General features: G+C 37.7%; 1 protein-coding gene across 1 annotated transcript in view; it reads right to left on the reverse strand.

The window, feature by feature from the left end:
* LOC111155496 (MLLT10, histone lysine methyltransferase DOT1L cofactor) overlaps nucleotides 1-22,812 on the reverse strand; it is a 234,588-nt gene that overhangs the window by 155,949 nt on the left and 55,827 nt on the right. The window contains exon 4 of the mRNA XM_022515655.1: nucleotides 15,987-16,041. Within this exon, the coding sequence (XP_022371363.1) occupies nucleotides 15,987-16,041 (55 nt within the window). The remainder of the gene's footprint in view (nucleotides 1-15,986; nucleotides 16,042-22,812) is intronic.

The following is a 22,812-nucleotide window of genomic DNA, read 5'->3' on the forward strand; positions in this document are numbered from 1 at the left end:
AATATATACAATATACTGAATGTCAATCACATCTGAATAAAGTTGTTTTAAGTATTTTTTTAAAGACCAAAAATCCTAAAAGGGATCCCAATCCAAATTTCAATTTATATTAAATGTTAGTCAAAGTTGTTTTAAGTATTTTTTTTTAAAGAACAAAAATCCTAAAAGGGATCTCAATCCAAATTTTAATTTATATTAAATGTTAGTCATTTATACACAACAGTCAAGGCAGAGACTGAGAGGGACAGAGTCCATTAAAAAAAAAAAAAAAGGCCATACTACCATTTCCTGCCTGTAAGAGACACACTTTTTTTTTTTTTTTTTTAATTCATTTGACAGACAGATCACAAGTAGGCAGAGAGGCAGGCAGAGAGAGAGGAGGAGGAGGCAGGCTCCCTGCCGAGCAGAGAGCCCAATGCGGGGCTCGATCCCATGACCCTGGGATCATGACCTGAGCCGAAGGCAGAGGCTTTAACCACTGAACCACCCAGGCGCCCCGTAAGAGACACACTTTTTATAAAGACTGGTAAGTTTAAAGCAAATAAAGCAAATGGGTGGGAAAATTATATATGATGCTAACAGTAAGAATATGAAGGCTGAAGTGATTATTTTGATGTCATAAAACACTATAAAACAAAAACTACACAGCTAAAAAGGGACATTTCCTACTGATAAAAGAATAATTCATCAGAAGATCCAACCATAAGAAGAGTATCTACATCTAATAATGACACCTTAAAATACATAAAGCAACACCTGACATTATTAAGAAACACACATCATAACAGATATTTAACACACCATACCAGGAACTAACAGATGAATTAGATCCTTCCCAAATATCAGTAAAGACATAAAAGAGCTTGGAATGCCTGGGTGGCTCAATCAGTTAAGCGTCTGACTCTTGATTTTGGCTCAGATCTTGATCTCAGGGTCGTGGAATCGAGCCCCCAGTTGGACTCCATGCTCACTGGGGAGTCTGCATGAAATCCTCCCTTCCCCTTTGACCCTCACACCTCCCTCTAAAATAAACAATCTAAACAAAACATATGGGGCACCTGAGTGGCTCAGTCATTAAGCATCTGCCTTTGGTGTAGGTAATGATCCCAGGGTCCTGGGACGGAGGCCCACATCAGACTCCCTGCTTGGCAGGAAGCCTGCTTTCCCTTTCCCACTCCCCATACTTGTGTTTCTGCTCTCGCTGTCTCTCTCTCTCTCTCTCCATCAAGTAAATAAATAAAATCTTTAAAAATCTTTAAAAAGGCCACCTGGGTGGCCCAGTGGGTTAAATCCTCTGCCTTTGGCTCAGGTCATGGTCTCAGGGTCCTGAGATGGAGCCCCACATCCGGCTCTCTGCTCAACGGGGAGCCTGCTTCCCACCGCCCCCCACCCCCGCCTGCCTCTCTGCCTACTTGTGATCTCTCTGTCAAATAAATAAATAAAAAGATCTTTTTAAAAAAAAAGACCTATAAAAGAGCTCAAGAGTATCAGCTACCTTGGTCTGACATTTTTTTTTAAAGATTTTATTATTTGTTGAGAGAGAGAGCACAAGCAGGGGGAGCAGAGCAGTGAGAACCAGGCTCCCACTGAGCATGGAGCCCGATCCGGGACTGAATCCCAGGATCCTGAGATCATGACCTGAGCTGAAGGCTGTCACTTAACCAACTGAGCCACCCAGGCGCCCCGATCTCAAATTTATAGAATACTATCTATATCCAACAACAGAATAGACGTTCTTTTTCAAAGGCATATGGTACAGTCAACACAAACTGTAAGCTAAGCCCTAAAATAAGTCTCAATGAATTCTAAAGGACTAAATCCTCTATAGAGTGTAATCAGTGACCACAATGAAATTGAATTAGCAACCAATAATAGATACCTAGAAAAAAAAAAACCCAATAAATGCAAAATAATATACTCCTAAATAATTTAAAAGTCAAAAACAAAATCACAAGGGAAATTGGAAAACATTTTGAACTGAATGGCAGTAAGTATACAACATACCAAATTTTGTGACACGCTGCAAAAGCGGTGCTAGCAGGGCAACTTACATCTTTATATTCTTGTATTATAAAAGAAGATCTAAATTCAAAGACCTAATATGCTACCATAACAAGTTAAAAAAGAAGAGCAAAATATACACAAAGTAATTAAAAGAAAATAGTAAAGATAAGAGGAGAAATCTGTAAAATAGAAAACAGGGAGACAACTTTAAAAATCAATGAAGCCAGGTGCCTGGGTGGCTCAGTGGGTTAAGCCTCTGCCTTCGGCTCAGGTCATGATCTCAGGGTCCTGGGATCAAGTCCCGCATCGGGCTCCCTGCCTCCTCCTCTCTCTCTCTCTCTCTCTCTCTCTGCCTGCCTCTCTGCCTACTTGTGATCTCTCTCTGTCAAATGAATAAATTCTTTAAAAAAAATTAAAAAAAAAATCAATGAAGCCAAATGTTGTTTTCTTAAAAGAGTAAACAAAACTAACAAGTTCTATAAGTACTGGTCAAGGAAAAAACAAAAAACTGAGAATACAAATCACCAGTATCAACAATAAAAATGAGGTTATCGGGCGCCTGGGTGGCTCGGTGGGTTAAGCCGCTGCCTTCGGCTCAGGTCATGATCCCAGGGTCCTGGGATCGAGTCCCGCATCGGGCTCTCTGCTCAGCAGGGAGCCTGCTTCCCTTCCTCTCTCTCTGCCTGCCTCTCTGCCTACTTGTGATCTCTGTCAAATAAATAAATAAAAATCTTTAAAAAAAAAAAAATGAGGTTATCACTACCGACACTATTGATCCAACAAACATTAACAGGATAATAATACTACAAACAACATTATTCCGACAAATTCAAGAAGTTACATGAAATAGTCTACTTCTTGACACAAGAACAACATAGGAGCATCTCTACACCTACTTTTCAAAAATAAATTTATCAAGCAAATTCCCAGAAAGATTTCACTCTAACACCAGAAGGTTTCACTGATAAATTCTATCAAATATTCAAATAAAAAATAACACCTTTTACATAAATTTAATCATTTTTTAAAAATCAGCCCTTACACAAGAAATCTGACAAAACCATTACAACTTCTAAAGAAACAGAGAATTAAAGTACATGATACCAATAAGATGTCTGTCAGGAGTTGTAAAAATGAATTCAGTTCCCTAAGAGTTTCACAGGGTTCATAAAGAAAGTAAAAGCAGGGGCGCCTGGGTGGCTCAGTGGGTTGAGGCCTCTGCCTTCGGCTCAGGTCGTGATCCCATGTCCTGGGATCGAGCCCCACATCGGGCTCTCTGCTCAGCAGGGAGCCTGCTTCCCCCTCTCTCTGCCTGCCTCTCTGCCTACTTGTGATCTCTGTCAAATAAATAAATAAATCTTTTTAAAAAATTAAAAAAAAAAGAAAGTAAAAGCATGTATTAATAGAGGGGTTAGAACAGAATGATAAAAAGTTATCTATGAGAAACCTCTACACATCTATTAAAATGACCAAACTCCAGACCACTGACAACAAATGCTGGGAAGGATGAGAAGGAACAGGAACTCTCATTCACTGCTAATGGGAGTGCAAATATGTAGTCACTTTGAAAACATTTTGGCAGTTTCTTTAAAAAACTAAACATACTCTTACCATATGATCAAGGGTGTATTCCTTATTGTTTCTCTACCCAAAGGAAATAAAAACTTATATCCAGACAAAAACCTGCACATGGATGTTTATAGCAGCTTTATTCATGACTGCCAAAATTCAAAAGCAACCAAGATGTCCTCCTATAGGTGAATACATAAATAAAGTGTGGTACAGTACATCCAGACAAACCAGAAACCAGCACAAACAATAAATGAGCTGTCAACCTATAAAAAGACACAGAGGAAACTTTAGTGAAAGAAATTAATCTGAAAGGCTACATACTGTATGATTACAGCTATATATAGGACATTCCAGAAAATGCAAAACTATGGGGAAAGAAAAAAAAAAAATCAGTGGTTGCCAGGGATTAGAAGAGAGGGAGGGATGAATAGGCAGAACAGAGAGGATTTTTAGGGCAGTGAAAATGATGCCCTAAACTGTATGATAAAATAATTACAACACTCTGTGATTTTTTTTTAAGATTTTATTTATTTATTTGACAGAGATTACAAGTAGGCAGAGAGGCAGGCAGAGAGAGAGGAGGAAGCAGGCTCCCTGCTGAGCAGAGAGCCCGATGCAGGGCTCGATCCCAGGACCCGGGGATCACGACCGGAGCTGAAGGCAGAGGCTTTAACCCACTGAGCCACCCAGGCGCCCCAATACTCTGTGATATTTTAGGCCACTATAAATTTGTCCAAACATACAAAATGTACAACACCAAGAAAGAACCCTAAAGCAAATAAGAGACTTTAGATGATATAAGGTTCATCAATAATAACAAATGTTCCAATCTGGTAAAGATGTTGATAATGAAGAGACTATGCATGTGCAGGAACAAAGGGTATACAGAAACCCAACTTCTGCTCAATACTGCTGGGAACCTAAAACTGCTCTAAAAAATAAAGTGTATTATTTAAAAAGTAATCCAAAAGAAGGTAAGAATGAAGAGAAAAATAAAAGTAAAAAGACTGGCACCTGGGTGGCTCAGTCCATTAAGCGTCTGCCTTCAGCTCAGGTCATGATCTCAGGGTCCTGGAATTAAGCCCCATATCAGCTCCCAGCTCAGTGGGGAGTCTGCTTCTCCTGCTGCCTCTGCCCCCAACTCAAGATCTCTCTCTCTCTCTCTCTCTCAAAAAAAAAAAAAATCTTTTAAAAAAAGTAAAAGGACAAATAGAAAACATTTAGTAAGATTTAAATCCAAATCCAAATATACACAGACACACAGAAATGAAGACAGGCACACACCTATACACATACATTAAATGTAATACACAGACAAAAACGTTGGACTGGTAAAGAGCAACTATTTACCAGCTAACAAGAGAATTCATAAAACTTAAAACTAAAAGAATATACACCATTTGAAAACAAAAGCTAGTAGAAACCTAACACAGTTATGTTAATATCAGCTGAAACACACTTTGAGTGGTATTCTACAATGATAAGAAATCGAATTCATGGGGCACCTCGGTGGCTCAGTGGGTTAAAACCTCTGCCTTCGGCTCAGCTAATGATCCCAGAGTCCTGGGATTCGGCCCCACATCGGGCTATCTGCTCAGCAGGGAGCCTGCTTCCCTTCTTCTCTCTGCCTGCCTCTCTGCCTACTTGTGATCTCTGTCAAATAAATAAATAAAATTTTCAAAAAAAGAAAAAAGAAAGAAATTGAATTTAGGGTTGCCAGGGGGAGGGGAGTAGGGAGAGGTTGGTTGGGTTATGGACATTGGGGAGGGTATATGTTACGGTGAGTTCTGTTAAGTGTGTAAGCCTGACAATTCACAGACCTGTACCTCTGGGGCAAATAGTACATTATATGTTATTTAAAAAAAAAAGAAATCCAATTCATAAAGAAAAAAATACAGTAATTCTAAATGTGCATGCACCTAATAACATCATCAAAATACATAAGGCAAAAACTGAGACTACAAAAAAAAAAAAAACTGAGACTGCATAATGACAATGTGAAATATTAACATATCTTTGTTATTAACAAAATAAGCATTCAACGTAACTGCAAGGTTATAGATGATTATAACAATGCAAATATCAAATACAACCTTATAGATATATATAAAACACTGCAATAATCCAAGACTACAGATTATAAACCACATATACAATTCCTTTAAAAACTGACCATATCAAGCCATAAACCAAGTCTCATTTAAAATCCCATAGGACTGAAATCAAAGACCATGTATTCTGCCAAGATTAAATTTAAAACTGATAATAAAAAGAGAAATCCTCATGTATTTGGAAATTAAACAAACTCTTAATTATGAAAGGGTCAAAGTAGTAATTAAAAAAGAAGTTTAGGGAATCCTGGTGGCTCAGTGGGTTAAACCTCTGCCTTGGGCTCAGGTCATGATCTCAGGATCCTGGGATCAAGTCGGGCATCAGGATCTCTGCTCAGGAGGGAGCCTACTCCCCCCAGACCCCCCTCCTGCCTCTCTGCCTACATGTGATCTCTCTCTGTCAAATAAATAAAATCTTTTTAAAGAGGAAGTTTAATTTTAATGAAAATTATATCTAAGTTAGAGGGTAAGTTAAATTTCTCTCCAGAAACACACAATTTGAAAAGTATACACTGGAAAGCCTGCAAATTAATGACCTAAATAAATTTCCATCTTAAAATTTTAGAAGACAGCCAAATACAACTCCCAAGAAAGCCGAAGGAAATAAAAATGTATTTGGAAATTCTTATCTTCTGGGGTGGTTTTTGTTTGGAGGGGGGCTGATAGTCGCTCTTCTAAATGGGTGTGCACTGATGTCATGTGGTTTTAATTTGCATTTCTGTGTTGATTAGTGATGTTGAACATCTTTTCATGTGCCTGTTGGTCATCTGCATATCATCTTTGGAGCAATGTTTATCCATGCTCTTTGCCCATTTTTAATCGGTTATTTGATATTTCTGTTGTTGTGTTAAGTTAAAATGTTTGTTAAACATTTTAAGTTTGTTAAACATGTTAAGTTTGTTGAGTTCTTTATATATTATCTCCCATTCCATTGCCTTTTCAATCTACTGACTGGGTTCTGTGATGCACAAAAGTTTGTAAGCTTGTGTGGTCCCACTTGTCTATTTTTTCTTTTTCTATTTTTATCTTTTCTTCTTTTCTGGCCTATGTATTTGGTATCATATCCAAGAATGCACTTCCAAGCCCAAAGTCATGAAGCTTTCTCCATGTTTTCTTCTAGAAATTTCGTAATTTTGAGTCTTATGTACCTAAATCTTTGATCTACAATGAGTTAGTATTTGTATATGGTGTAAGATCAGAGTTCAAGTTCATTCTTTGGCATGTGGATATCCCATTTTCCCAACACTATTTGTTGAAGAACCTGTCCTAACAACTAATTTTACATGTTGATTTTGTATTCTGCAACTCTGCTTTTTTTAGTGCTAAGAGTTTTTCTGTGGAATCTTTAAGGTTTGCGACAAATACAATCACATCATCTGCAAACAAAGGTAATTTCACCTCTTCCTTTTCAGACTAGGTGTTTTCAATGTCCTTTTCTTCCCTAAGTACTCTAAGACTCCAATTAACATGTTGAGCAGTCATGAAGAAAGCAGGCATTCTTGCCATATTCCCTGTCTTAGAGGGAAAGTTTTGTCGTTAACTACTGAGAATATTAGCTATGGGTTTTTCATATATGGCCTCTGTATATATGTTAAGGTAGTTTCCATCCATCCAAGTTTGATAGGTTCATTTATCATGAATGGGTGTTGCTGAATCAATGGAAATTAAATGATCATGTGGGTTTTGTCCTTCATTCTGATAATATGGTGTATTACACATTGATTGAGTTTCATATGCTGAACTATTACATTCCAGCAATAAATCAATCATATACGATCCTTTTAAGGTGCTGTTGAATTCAGTTTGCTAGCATTTTGCTGAGGACTTTTACATCCATATTTATCAGGGATACTGGTCTATAGTTTTCTTATACAGCCTTTGTCTGGTTTTTGTTCTCAGAATAAGCTTGACCTCATAAAATGAGCTTCAATGACCCCTCTTCAATATTTTTGGAAGAGTTTCCAGAGAATCAGTTCTCTGGGGAAGCCATCTGATTCTGGACTTTTCTTTACTGGGTTTTTAAATACTGACTCAATCTCCTTACTAGTTGTTGGTCTGTTCAGATTTTTATTTCCTCATGACTCAATCCAGGTAGGTTGTGTGTTTCTAGGACTTTATCCATTCTTCTAGGTTATTCAACTGTTATCAAATTATATAATTCTCTAATAATCCTTTTTATTTCTGTGGCATCAGCTGTAATGTGCCCCCTTTCCATTTCTAATTTTAATCATTTCTATACTTTTTTTTTCTTAGTTTTGCTAACGGTGTGGAATATAAAAAATAAATAAAACATGAATAAAGCAAAAAGAAAAAAAAAGCAGAATCAGATCTATAAACACGGAGAACTAATGGCTGCCAGAGGAAAAGAGAGAAAATGGGTAAAAGGGAGTATAGGAGATACAGGCTTCCAGTTATGGAATGAATAATTCACAAGAATAAAGCATAGGGAATATGGTCAGTTATGGTGAAAGTAGCTAACACTCACGATGAGTACAGCATAACTTACAGAGAAGTTGAATCACTATGTTGTACACACTGAAACTAATGTTACACTGTATGTCAACTATACTTAAATAATAAAATAAATGACACCCATGCTATGAAAAAAATCAGCTAACAGTTTTGTTCCTTTTTTTTCAAAAAACAACCCTTAATTTCACTGATTTTTTTTTCTATTGATTTTCTATTCTCTATTCTATTTATCTCCCTTCTAATCTTTTATTTCCTTCCTTCAGTTTGCTTTGTGCTTTTTCTTTTTTATCTAGTTTTCTGAGAAGTTAAATCAAGTTGTTGATTTAAGATCTTTAAATCATAGCCAAGAGGAGGGCAAAGTTGCATAAGGTACAAAAAGGGAACAAATGTTATAAGATTAATTATGGAGGGGAGCCCGGGTGGCACAGTAAGTTGGGCATCCAACTCTTCATTTTGGCTCGGGTCATGATCTCAAGGTCATGAGACTGAGGCCTGTTTTGGGCTCGCACTTAGCACGGACTCTGCTTCAGATTCTCTCTCCCTCACTCTCTGCCTGCCACCCCCACACACTCTCTCTCTCAAATAAATAAATCTTTTAAAAAAATTAATTATGGAAGGGTTGGCAGGGGTAGGTTCACTTAGTTCTGTAAACAATTTGGAGAGGTAAATCTGCCTTTAAATGGGCAAGGTAATGGGCAGCGTAACCAAATGGAATGAGAAAGTGGAGTTTAGATATCCATGTTGGGTTTTTTGCTTCTATAGTGTCTTTTTTAAATTGAAATATAGCTGACACATAACGTATACATAGTTTTAGGTATACAACATAGTGATTCCACAAGTCTATACCAAATGTCCTTGTTAAGTTCATGTACCTATCACACAAGTAGATGATGTGGCAAGGAACTAGATATTTATGAATCCAGAGTTCAAGAGAAAAGAAAAGGTTAGATAAAGAAGTTTGGGTGCTATCAATGTATACACCACAGATGTTATTAAAAGCCATAATACTCAGTAAGTTCATTCCTGAAGTAAGTGCAGAAGGCCTATACCCTGAAGCACTCTAATATTTAGAGGTCAATGTCTGCAAGAGCAGAGTGTGGAAAAATACAAGGGGCAATCAATAAGGTCGAAGAAGAGTGCTGTCCCAGCAACAAAATGAAGTATTCAAGAAAGAATGATCAAAATCGTCAAATGTTGCTAAAGATGAACTAAGATGGGACTTGAGAACTGATTCATCCACATGGAGATCACTGATTACTTTACCAAGAACAGGCCTTGGCTGGGGCGCCTGGGTGGCTCAGTCGTTAAACATCTGCCTTTGGCTCAGATCATGATCCCAGGGTCCTGGGATTGAGCCCCGCATGGGTCTCCCCACTCAGTGAGAAGCTTGCTTCTCCCTCTCCCACTCCTCCTGCTGTGTTTCCTCTCTCACTCTCTGTCAAATAAATAAAATCTTAAAAAAAAAAAAAAAAAAGAATACAACTAGTTCTTTTATGTTTTTCTTTTCATTTTATTTTTAACTCTAATATAGAGCTTACTATGCAATAGGCCTTACTCTACACGCTTCACATACCTTATTAAACTCTCATAACCCAGTAGAGTATACAATTTTAAACACATTTCACATACTTGGAGAAAACTGTAATAAAGAAATGACAATTCTAAAATTTATATGTAAGAATGATGTTCCAAGACTACTCAAGTTCCACCTGAAGAATAACAAAGGGGCTCTTACCCTCTTACCCTCCCCAACTTGAGAGCTCTTACTCTCCTTGACTATGAAGTTGATTTTCAACACAACAGCCACAGTGACCATGTTTAAAAAAAACAAAAAAAAAAAACAAAAAAAAAAACAAAAAAAAAGCCTGTTTTAATCAAGTCATCCCTCAGCTCAAATCACCCCAATGGTTTAGGAACTTATCCTATGTAACACCAAGTTATTACAGTGACTTTGCAAACCCTACAAGACCTATGTCCACCCCATCCTCCAATTCATTAATCTCGGGTCTCTTTTCAAATGTCTTTTTTTTTTTTTAGATTTTATTTATGTATTTGACAGAGAGAGATCACAAGTAGACAGAGAAGCAAACAGAGAGAGAGAGAGAGGAGGAAGCAGGCTCCTTGCCGAGCAGAGAGCCTGATGCGGGACTCGATCCCAGGACCCCGAGATCATGACCTGAGCCAAAGGCAGAGGCTTAACCCACTGAGCCACCCAGGTGCCCCCAAATGTCATTTCTTCAGTGGAGTCTTCCCCAATCACTTTAAATTTTCAAACGCACATTTCAGATTTCTCTCTGCATCCTCTTCTTTACTTTTCTCCATAATACATGGTAAACTGTATTTTATTTAAACTGTACGTTTTATTTACCTATTTCATTTATTATCCAACTTGCCCCTTCCAAAATGTAAGTAAACCCTATTGGTCTGTTTTGTTCACTGCTACCTAGAACACTGCACATAGGAGGCAAAACAATAAACATTTGTTTAAAGAATGTCAATTTTCCATAAGCTAATCTACAAATTTAAGAAAAATATCATCAAAATGCCAAAGGGATTTTTAAAAATTAAACAGCCTGATAATATCATCAGTGATGTCTTGTGGATTTTTTTGTATTCCCAGATATGACAACATGAGCAATAGACTTAACCTCTATGGTACTTTTTCCCAAAATCCATCAACCCAAGCTAATTATGAGAAAATACCAGGTGAACCCAGATTGGGGCGCACTGAACATGTACCTAGCCAGTATTGCTCAAGAGTGCTAAGGCAATGAAAAACAAGACTGAGAAATTCTTACAAACAGAAGAGGCATAGAAATATGGCAATTAAATGCAAAAGAACATTAAGGGGGAAAAATGGTTAAAAAAAAAATCTGGTAGGAAAAACTCCAGCAATTCATACACAGCAATCCAAAAATGTACCTTGAGGAATTTACCAAGAGAAAACTGAGGTAAGAATATGAAGGAATACTTCACATAAAGGAAATATAAATTATCTTTTAAGCATACGAAAAGTTGATAAACTCTCACAATAACAAATACAAGTTAAAGCAACATTGACATAATTTTTATCTACCACACTGGCAAATATAAAAATATCCTTGATAAAGATGGATGGAAAGGGTTAAAAACTGGACTCCGAATCCTTCCTTCAGGCTCTGGAGGAAAATACAGTAGTTTAACTTCTTGCAACACCAACTCTGAAGATAGATGACAGTACTGTAGGGTGTGACAAGTTATTAGAACATATCTGAGAGTGCTCTTTCTTTTAGCCTATTGTACTTGGTTGTCAGGAGTCTACACTGTATGACTTACATAATTTATGGTCCGCAGCTACATTAAAACAGAATAGCCAGCCACTTAAAAATACAGAGGCTACATGACTAGTTGGCATTTTCAAGCTGAGGATAACCAAATCTGGTGGCTTCCCCATGCTAATATGACCTGCATTCACATTAGCTTCTTGTCAACTTTATAACCAAAACAATGAAGACATTAAGACTTGCATCAGAGTTTGGAGGTCTCTGTATTACTACAATTGTGTACAGTTTTCCTTCATTAAGTATATTTGGTGTTGGGTAAGCCAATTATGATTTACAAGTCTGATGAATGATACAAAATTAAAACCCACGTAGATAGTTGTGTAAGTGCTGAGGTAAGTATGATAAGAACATGTTCTTCTTATGTATTGTGAACAGAGTGTAAATTACTACAATCTCAACAGAGGAGGATTTGGCAAAATCCACTGAAATTACAGATGTTCATAGTATCTGACCCAGCAATTCCACTAGCAGGAATTTTTGCTATCACCCAGTATCGATGATTACATTGTACACAGTTATACAGTCTCTGTAGTACTTTGTTTAAAAGAAAGAAAGAAAGAAAGAAAAAGAAAAATGGGGTGGGTGCCTGGGTGGCTCAGCCGGTTAAGTGTCCGAACTCTTGATTTTGGCTCAGGTCATAACATCAAGCCCAGCGCTGGGCTTCCCTGGGCTTCCCGCTGGGCTCCCTCTGCCCCTCACCCACATGTGCACTCTCTCTCTTTAAGAAAGAAAAAAAAGGAGACTGAACAGAGAAGCCAACTTGAGAAGAAGTGTTGGTGAAAATGAAAAGGAACTGGATCTTTCATACACTGCTTGTGGGAATGTAAAAATGGTATAGCCACTATGAAAAAGTTTGGCGATTCCTCAAAAAGTTAAACACAGAATCACTATTTGACCCATCAATGCCACTCCTAGTATATCCCCGCAAAACTGAAAAGAGATAAAACAGATACTTGTACAACCATGTTCGCAGCAGCACTACTCACAACAATCGAAAGGTAGAAACAACACAAATGTCCAAAAACTGGAAGAACCAACATGAGCAATCTCTCTCTCTCTCTTTCTCTCTCTCTCTCTCGTTCTCTCTCTCTCTCACACACACACACACACACACACACAGAGGAGTTATTATTCAGCCATAAAGAGGACTGAAGTACTAATACAGGCTGCAATACTGATGCACCTGAAAAATGTTATGCCAAGAAAGAAACGAGACTCAAAAGGTCATACACTGTGTGATTATTATAGTTATGTAAAATATACAGAATAAGAAAATCCATAAAGACAAAAAGCAGACTGCTGCTTGCCAAGGGCTGGGGGAGAAAAAGTAGAAGGCAGAATGTACAGTTTCTGTTTATGAAACCATACTTTAAGTTATGTAATAAAAATGTTTTGGAAATTAACAGAGGTGGTAGCTGTACAACAGGTGAAAAGTAGAAAATGTCACTGAACTGTGTTAAGTTAAAATGTTTGTTAAACATTTTAAGTTTGTTAAACATGTTAAGTTTGTTAAAATGTTATACTATACGAATTTTACCTCAATTTTAAGAAAAAAGAGTAAAATATCCTGTCCTTCCTTCACAAACTGCACTTTACAATAATGGAATAGTTGATAAGGAATTGGTTCTCTTTATAGAAATAATCCTAATACCTAATGACAGAATGCCACAATTTACTCAACCACTAAAATAATGGTCCAATACCCATCAAGAGCTGTCAATATCACAAAAAAAAGAAAAAAAAAAGCAAATATATGCCTCATGAAGGAAGTATACAACACTATGAGGTATTTTTATAACTGCCAAGAGGGGTGGGGTAAGAAGAAAGGGACACAAAGCAGATGAGCAGGGGGGAGGGGAAGGAATAACAATTTTGCCTATATCGTTAGTTTCACCTCTCAGAAGGCCTGCCATTCAAACTTTATAGTCTAATTCCAAATTATTTTCAATTCTTTGATATACTTGTCTTTTATCATTTGCTTCTCCTTCTGCCTGTAATACCCCAACGCCACTTTTCACACACGAACCTGTTAAGCTTTTTAAGTATTTACTTACCTTAACAACTGAGAACTATATACAGCAGATGAGACTGAGAAAATTAGAAGCTGCATTGAGAAACTGCTCATCCTGATTACCAAGAAAAGAAAACCTAAACTAAAACTTGTAACATATTTCCCAGCATGAAAAAGGGGTGTCAGATATTTAAAAATAGTTATTACAAAAAAAAAAAAAAGAAGAAGAAGAAAGAAAGAAAGAAAAAAGAACAGTTACTATCAATATTGTACCATCAGGTACACTGGTTGTTTTTTTTTTTAACTAGTCTAGAAATATAATTAGCATTTCAATAGGAAAATGCATTCCAGGTTCCAAAATAATTTGCAAATCAATTTTGGAACACAATTTAGTCAGAATATTTTAAATACACATCAAATTTAGACTCTAACAAAGATGGCATTTCAAATCAGTGAAGAAAGATGAACTGTTCAATAAATGGTGATGGGACAAATGGTAGCATTTTAGCATCTAGGAAAAAATAAAGTTGGATCCATACCTCACACTGTATTACCTGGATACATTCCAAATGTATCAAAGATTAAACTGTAAAAAAAAAAAGAAACCATAAAAACACTAGAGGAAAATGTGAAAGAATTCCTTTACTAACTTTGGAGTAGGGAAGGCCTTTCTAACTAATGGTTCAAAATGAAAGACAAGATTAATAAATTCACCTAAATAAAAATAAATAACTTCTGCATGGTAAAAAGCCCCATAAGCAAAGACTAACCTGGGGGGTCGGGGGGACTAGCCCGACTCATATCACAAAAGCCTAGTGAATGAGGGGCACCTATGAAAGTTCCAACAAATCAAAAAGAAAATGATCAACAACCAAAGAGAAAAAACATATTAATAGACCAGAAAGAGAAAAATACAACTTGTCTTTAAAAATATAAGATGTTCAGCTTCACTCACAATAAGAGAAATGCAAAATAACTGCTCTGAGATACCAATTCTCACCTACTGGATTACCAACGGATATGGAGAATAAGTTTTTCATTCATTGTGCCAAAAACAGAAATTGGTACAACCAATGAGGAAAACAATTGGGGAATAGCTATCAAATTAGCTACAAACTGACCCAATAGTTCCACCCTGGGAATTAATAATCCTACAGATGTACATATGTATGACATGTATATAAGCATTAGTTATAAAAGCAGAAGATCAAAAAGTCTATCAACAGGTGACTGATTACATAAAAAAAGAGAGCTATACTGGTAATAAATTGTTCAGTGGAAAAATTAAGATGCAAAAGAGTATGTATAATATTCATCCACCCGCATAAAAATTAGGAGAAAATATTTCTTTACTCATATTTATTTGTATATAAGAAAAAAAACCCTAGAAGGATATACAAATAAGTAATAACAGCAACTATGTCAACAGCAGCAAAGTTGTTGAGAAACTAGGCAGATGGTCAATAGCAACAGGAGCAAGAGTTTCTCTAATATTTTTAAAATTTTGTACAATGTGACTGTATAACAGTCTAAACGTTACAACTGTATATAAATAAATTTATGTAGAGCTAGGCAAAAACATTTTATTTTTCCCTTTTATTTACTCATGTCATTCTTCTTTTCCATGCCAAAAATGCTTTAGAGGTGGCTGCCCAAAATGAAAGAGTGTACTAACAGGAGTTACAACCTCTCCTCTATAAGTTTCTTCATCAGTTAATTTTCATAGTAGCCAAAGTTTGATAAATTCATGACTACATATTTAAGAATGGTACAGAGTTATAAAGGAATATGGATTTCTCAGAGGAAGGTAACTAAAACTGGAGATGTAAATGAAATACACACAAGGGTCCTCAGGAAAGCACACCAAAATTTAAAGACAGAAGTCAGCATTTCTCTATATTCAAGCAACAAAAATCCTCAGGGTGTTAATATTAACATTCACTAGACGTACCACCTGTCCAGTAATACAAAAAAGGGAAAAAGGGTCTAAAACATCAGAGTTAAGCTCTAACAACCAAAAAAAAGTAGCTTATTTTTCCAAAAATAATTTCTACTATAAGAAAATTATACCTATTAAAAAAAAATCAAGATTTTAATTAGAAGTATGTGGCCCATTCTACATTAAAAAAACAACACTTAGAGTCACCTGATGGCTCAGTCTGTTAAGAGTCCAGCTCTCAATTTCAGCTCAGTTTCAAGATCTCAGGGTCATGAGATCAAGCCCGGATTCTGGCTCTGCGCTAGGTGTGTAGCCCTCTCTCTCTCTCCCACTACCCCCCAACTCGCACTCTCTCTCTCTCTCAAAAAAAAAAAAAAAGCTTAAAAGTTTGTCCATAAAGTATCAATAAAGATTCATAAATTACATCCATTACTATCAAAAATACGCAAGCAGTAAACATTTAATTTGATATTATAATATGAACTACCAGATATTTTTAAATAGTCTCCACTCTAGTTTTCAATAAAAAATTTTTTAGAAGTCTCTGTACTTACCCCCATTATCTGTTCTTTTTAAAGCTCCATCCTTATGAGGACACAGTTCACATCTCTATTTTTAAAAAAGAAAGAAAACAAAGATTTTACAGATTACCAAAATATAACATCTTCCCTATAACCTCAAAACTATTAAAATTTGGTAGCAGGGGCACCTGGGTGGCTCCAGTCAGTTAAGCATCTGCTTTCAGCTCAGGTCATGACCTGGGACGGAGTCCCACATCGGGTGCCCTGCTCAACATGGAGTCTGCTTCTCCTTCTCCCTCTGCCCTTCACCCCTACTCATGCTTGCTCTTTCTCTCACAAAAATAAGTAAATAAAATCTCTTAAAAAAAAAAAAAAGAAAGAAAGAAACATAGAGCTAGTACAACTATTTCTTTTCACTACTGATAGGAGACAGATATAATTATAAAAATAATAAACAGCGTAAGTTCCAATGATATTGTCTTACTATGAAGAATATGTTCCTAGAGGTCACACCTGAGTATTTATTGTTTGTACCCCACGTTGCTGCTCTCCAAAGAGGTTTTGCAGCATAGAATATAGTAATATAAACAAATTATGAAGGAAAGTAAGAGAAGAAAATTAAGATAAAATAGTGAATAAGTAATAAAACATAAGCCATTAGATCCTGTATTTGTCTTCCTGTATTTCACTCTCCCGATTTTCCTCTAACCTCTTTGGCAACACATTTCTGATCACTATGTCTAACCTTTAAATGAGGTAGTTCCTCAGGGCTCCACCTTAAGATGCCTTCTCATTTCATGTTAAACACTACACAATCTCCTACTTTCCATACATCTGTTACCAACTAAATTACAAGTGTGCCAGTGACAATAAAATTTTACCTCCTATTCGGCTATATCTTTGGATCCATATATAAAACATTCAGAATTGAAATGGTACTTTAAGCACTGTCCTCAATCTGTGGCAACGTATGCTCTTCCTACAGTATTCCCTACCTTTTTTTTTTTTAAGTTTATTAACTTTTTCTAATAATCTCAACACCAAACATGGGGCTTGAACTCATGACCCCACAATCAAGAATCACATGCTCTTTTGACTGAGCCAGCCAAATGCCCTTTCCCTATCTTTGTAATGATACACTCAACCACCTATTGCCAATATAAGACACCTAGCCATCATCTTTTGACAGCTTCACCCTACTCTCTAACTCATACTTAACAGTACATTTTGCCCATTCATTCTCCTGAGTACTGGTGAGATTTGACTACCTCTCTCCATCTACACTACTATTAGCCCACTGCAAGCCAACATCACCTTTCATCAAGACCACTTCAGGGATGCCCACTCAGTAGTCTCCCCATACTTACTCTTACCTGTACCACCAATCCAAAGTGAACTTCAAAAATGCAGGTCCAAGTATATCACTACAACACTTAATAAACATTTTAATGGTCTCCCTACATGATCTAGCCCCTACTTACTTCCACAATCTTCTCTTTCCAACTGTCTAGGCAATACTGCCTTTTCCTCTTTCATTTTTTGTTTCCTTTTAAATAAACTCTATGCCCAACATGGGTCTCGAACTCATGTTCAAAAGTCACATGCTCTAACGACTGAGCCATCCAGGTGCCCCTCTTCCTTCACTTCTATAAATACTCCAAAGTTCATTCTTGCTTTAGCCCTTAAATGTGTTGTTTTTACTTTCTACCCATAATGCCTGTCCTAGACCCCAACCCTCTTTCACAGCTAGATAACTTCTATTCATTTTTGACCACTAATTCAGTAAGACTTGTCTTGTAAAGCTTGTCTTTTTTTTTTTTTTTTTTTTTTTAAAGTAAACTCTACACCCAGTGTGGACTCTTGGCTTCAGCTCAGGTCATGAGATCAAGCCCTGTGTTGGGCTCGAGTGTGCTTAAGATTCTCCCTCCTACTCTCTCTCTGCCCCACCCTCCACTCATGCGTGCTCTGTCTCCTTCTCTCTCGCAAAAATGAAAATAAAATTGTAAGAACTGTATAAAAAAGAAGGGCGCCTGAGTGGTTCAGTCAAGCATCTGCCTTCAGCTCAGGTCCCGATCCCAGACTCAGGTTTCCTGTTCAGCAGGGAGTGTGCTTCTCCCTCTCCCTCTGCCCATTCCCTCTGCTTGTGCTCTCTCTCAAATAAATCTTTTTTTTAAAAATGCATAAAAAGTCTAACTGTATAACAGTGAGAGAATAATGGTATATTTACATAAATTTATGGAGAGAAATAAACCCTAAAATACACAAAACATGATTAACAGGACTATGGTGAAGATGGTAAGATTATGAGTTTATTTCTTTATTCCAAAATACTGTTTTATAATTTAAATTTTTGTACAGATACACTACTACATGTCATGTCTTCCTACTAAAAACAAACATAGGGGTGCCTGGGTGGCTCAGTGGGTAGGGCCTCTGCCTTTGGCTTAAGTCGTGATCTCGGGGTCCTGGGACTGAGCCCCACATTGGGCTCTCTGACCAGAAGGGAGCCTACTTCCCCCTCTCTCTCTCTGCCTGCCTCTCTGCCTACTTCTGATCTCTCTGTCAAATAAATAAATAAAATCTTTAAAAAATAAAATAAAATAAAATAAATTGATAATATGAGACTTCAAAGAAAAAAAGTATAGGAAAAGAATGTTAAATTATAGTTAGAAGATTATACCCTAACTCAGGAAGGATCTGGTATGAGGGACCTTGAACCACAAAGACTCCAGATCTTACAGTAAACCAATTCAAACTGAAAAGTTGTTTGTTTGTTTTTTTTTTAATTTAAATTCAATTAACATACAGTGTATTATTAGCAGGCTCTCCGCTGAGCAGGGAGCCCAACACAGGACTCAATCCCAGGACCCTGGGATCGTGACCTGACCTGAAGGCAGACACTTCACCAACTGAGCCACCCAGGTGCCCTTGATTAAGAGTCTCTTACAATAAATTTGTCTCCCTCTCTGATTTCTTCATCTTGTCCCCATGATCCTCTGTTTTGTCAAACTGGAAAGTTTTATAAGGCACGATGCAGTCAAACATGTTATTATGACAATTCCACAGATTCATTATGATTTTAGTAAGAAGCAGTGTTAAAAGGTACAAGTAGGGGTTGGGGCAGAGGAGAAAAATAAAAATTTCCTGTGAAAAGGAACACAGATTATAAGGAAATCAAACAAACAAGCAAGCACACACTGAAGATCTCATAATTTACAAAGAAAAAAAAGAAATGGCCCAAACAAGTGCAAGTCATACAAGATGGTTCTTTCTTCGCTTCATAATGTAGTACAGTAAGAAATGATGCAACTATTTTCCATCTTTAGAATGTAGAGATTAATTTCCAAATACTTTTTCTACTTTATCAAATTCTTTTGCCAAAAGATAAAACCCACTACAATTCACTAAATCAAGTTCACCCAAAATACTGACCCTCTGGGAGGCTATGGTTATGTAACAACAGTCCACTACACTGGTTTACCCAGTCTGTGATTACCATCATATTACAAGATACAGCAAGGAAATAACTGAAAATAATACTATATGGTGGAAAGAAAAAATAAAATGATAAAGAATAAGGTTTTAGGTTTGATCCTCCTCATAATAAAAGACGTAATTGTGGGCATAAAGCAGTATCTATACAATAAAATATTTAACATCATCTTTTTTTTTTTTATAACTTTTTTTTTTTTTTTTAGATTTTATTTATTTATCAGAGAGAGAGCTAGAGTGAGCACAAGCAGATAGAGTGGCAGGCAGAGGCAGAGGGAGAAGCAGGCTCCCCGCTGAGCAAGGAGCCCGATGTGGGACTCGATCCCAGGACGCCGGGATCATGACCCGAGCCGAAGGCAGCGGCTTAACCCACTGAGCCACCCAGGCGTCCCAACATCATCTTTTTTAAAAAAGATTTTATTTATTCGGAAGAGAGAGAGAGTGCACAGGCACAAGCAGGGGGAAGGGCAGAGGGAGAAGCAGACTCCCCGTCGAGCAAGGAGCCAGGGCCCAATCCTAGAACCCTGATATCATGACCTGAGCCAAAGCTAGATGCTTTAACTAACTGAGCCACCTAGGCACTCCTCTTTTTTCTTAAGATTTTATTTTTGAGGTGTCTGGTTGGCTCAGTTGGTTAAGCATCTAACACCTGATATTGGCTAAGGTCATGATCTCAGGGTCATGAGATCAAGCCCCTTATCAGGCTCCATGCTGTGTGTGGAGCCTGCTTAAGATTCTCTCCCTCAGGGTGCCTGGGTGGCTCAGTGGGTTAAAGATTCTCTCCCTCGGGATGCTTAGGTGGCTCAGTTGGTTGGGCAGCTGCCTTCGGCTCAGGTCATGATCCCAGCATCCTGGGATCGAGTCCCACATCGGGCTCCTTGCTCATCGGGGAGCCTGCTTCTCCCTCTGCCTCTGCCTGCCATTCTGTCTGCCTGTGCTTGCTCTCTCTCCCTCCCTCTCTCTCTCTGACAAATAAATAAATAAAATCTTTAAAAAAAAAAAAAAAAAGATTCTCTCCCTCTCTCACAAGGGGAGGCAGGGCAAGGCGGGTGTGGGGGGGGTTCTTTTGGGCATCTGGGTGGCTCACTCAGATGCTTCAGGTTGTGATCCTAGGGTCCTAGGATCAAGCCCCATGTGGGGCTTCCTGTTGGCAGGGAGTCTGCTTGTGACTCTCCCTGTCTCTTTCCCTCTCTGCCCTTACCCCCACTTGAGCTCACTTTCTCTCTCAAATAAATAAAATCTTTAAAAAAAAAAAAAAAGGAAAATATTTTTAAGTAATCTCCACATCCAACATGGGGCTCAAACTCACAACCCCAAGATCGAGAGTCACATGGTACACCAACTGAGCCAAACAGGAGCCCCATTTCTTTAATAAAAATAAATAAATAAATAAATAAACAAACAGATCTAAAATAACCTACCTTTTCTTTTACAAAGACTTATAGCTACTACAGTAGAAATGAGCACCTCTAGTGCCAAGGCTGTGGTCTCCAAACAGCATTTCCCAAAGTCACCAGGACTCCTGAGAGATGTATATGATCCCTGTCTAGGTCAAGCAACCTTGAGATAACTTGTTCTATAAAATAGCAAGGAAGCTATAAAAGACTATTTTATTCATGTCAAAAGAACTTATCAGCCAACCTAAAGAGGTTCCTACTGGCCAAAGATTAAATAACTTAAGACCAGGGCCTCTGGGTGGCTCAGTCAGTTCAGCAACTGCCCTTGGCTCGGGTCATGATACCAGGGTCCTGGGATCAAGATCCTCGTCAGGCTCCCTGCTCAATGGAGAGTCTGCTTCTTCCTCTCCTTCCCACTCGTGCTTTCTCTTGCTATCTCTGTCCCTCTCAAACAAATAAATAAAATTTTTAAAAAATGGGAAATCACTTAAGGCCAAAAAAGATAATAAGTGCAATGAACTAAAACATATCAAATTTTATAAATATTATAATAAGCTGATAAGAATAAATAAATCAATAAAGGATAAGGTTTTAAGTTTGATCTTCCTTATGTAACAGATACAACTGTGGCATAAAGTATCTGCAGGATAAAACATTTACCATCATCATTTCTTTTTTTGCTTAAAATGAATTTCCAAAACAGTTAAGTAAGCTTATAAAAGACAAACCCTTACACAGGTAAGCAGCCAGATTTTGGTTTCTCACCTGTAGTCAAAACCTGGAAGGGACCAGCACAGTAAGTTTTCTTTTAAAAAAAAGATTTTATTTATTTGAGAAAGAGAGAGAGCAGAAGCAGGGGGAGAGGGAGAGAGAAAAGCAGGCTCCCCACTGAGGAGGGAGCCTCATGCAGGGCTCAATCCTAGGACTAGGATCATGACCTGAGCCAAAGGAGGCCACTTAAGAGACTGAGCCAACCAGGCACCCGAAGTTTCCCATTTTTTAAAACTTTCAGCCTGAAGACAAGCCACGATCAGCTGAGAGAGGCTCCTGCAGTCTTAGTATCTGAAGAACTAGAATATAAAGTTCAGAGCAACAGGGAAAGTAAAGTCTGAATCCATACAAAGAGAGAACCAAGAGGGGAGCCCCAAATTTTTATGTATAGAATCTGCCCAACTCTCTCACTAACCCTGGAACATCCATGCACAGAACAAGCTAGAGCCTAACTAAGGAAAAAAGAAATAAAATTAGATTTTAGCAATTCTCAAAATACATAATAGTGTGAGTCCAACCAAATCAACTGCCTGACAAAAACAGTTATCAGTTTCTTCAAAGGAATATAACAGAATCCAGAACTCCCCACATATAACATTCACAATGTTTAGAAAACAATCCAAGTGGTGCACCTGGGTGGCTCAGTCAGTTAAGAGTCTGACTTTGGCTCAGGTCACGGTCTTGGGGTCCTGGGACAGAGCACCACACCAGACTTCCTGCTCAGCAGGCAGTCTGCTTCTCCCACAGCCCCTTACCCCTCATGCTAGCTTGCTGTCTCTCTCAAATAAATAAAATCATTAAAGAAAAAAAAAGAAAGAAGGAAAACAATCCAAGTTACCTGATCTACTAAGAAGTAGAATGCTAACCATGCTTAAGACAATCAATGAAGTCAACCAAACCTAAGATAACCAAAACACTGGAATCAGGCTTTAAATAACTACTGTAACTGACTTTTAAGAGAAAATAAAAATGTACCTATATTAAGTGAAACAGGAAATCTCAGCAAAGTAAAAGACACTATAAAAAAGAAATAGGGGTACCTGAGTGGCTCAGTCAGTTAAGCATCCAACTCTTGATCTCAGCTTAGGTCTTGATCTCAGAGTTGTGAAATGGAGCCCCAACTAATGCTGGGCATGGAGCATGACTAAGATTCTCTCTCCCTCTGCCCCTCCCCCACTTCTCCCTCGCCCCCCCCCCCC

Source organism: Enhydra lutris, unplaced genomic scaffold, assembly GCF_002288905.1.
Source record: "Enhydra lutris kenyoni isolate GAN:26980312 unplaced genomic scaffold, ASM228890v2 scaffoldscaffold42, whole genome shotgun sequence".
Lineage (NCBI taxonomy): Eukaryota > Metazoa > Chordata > Mammalia > Carnivora > Mustelidae > Enhydra > Enhydra lutris.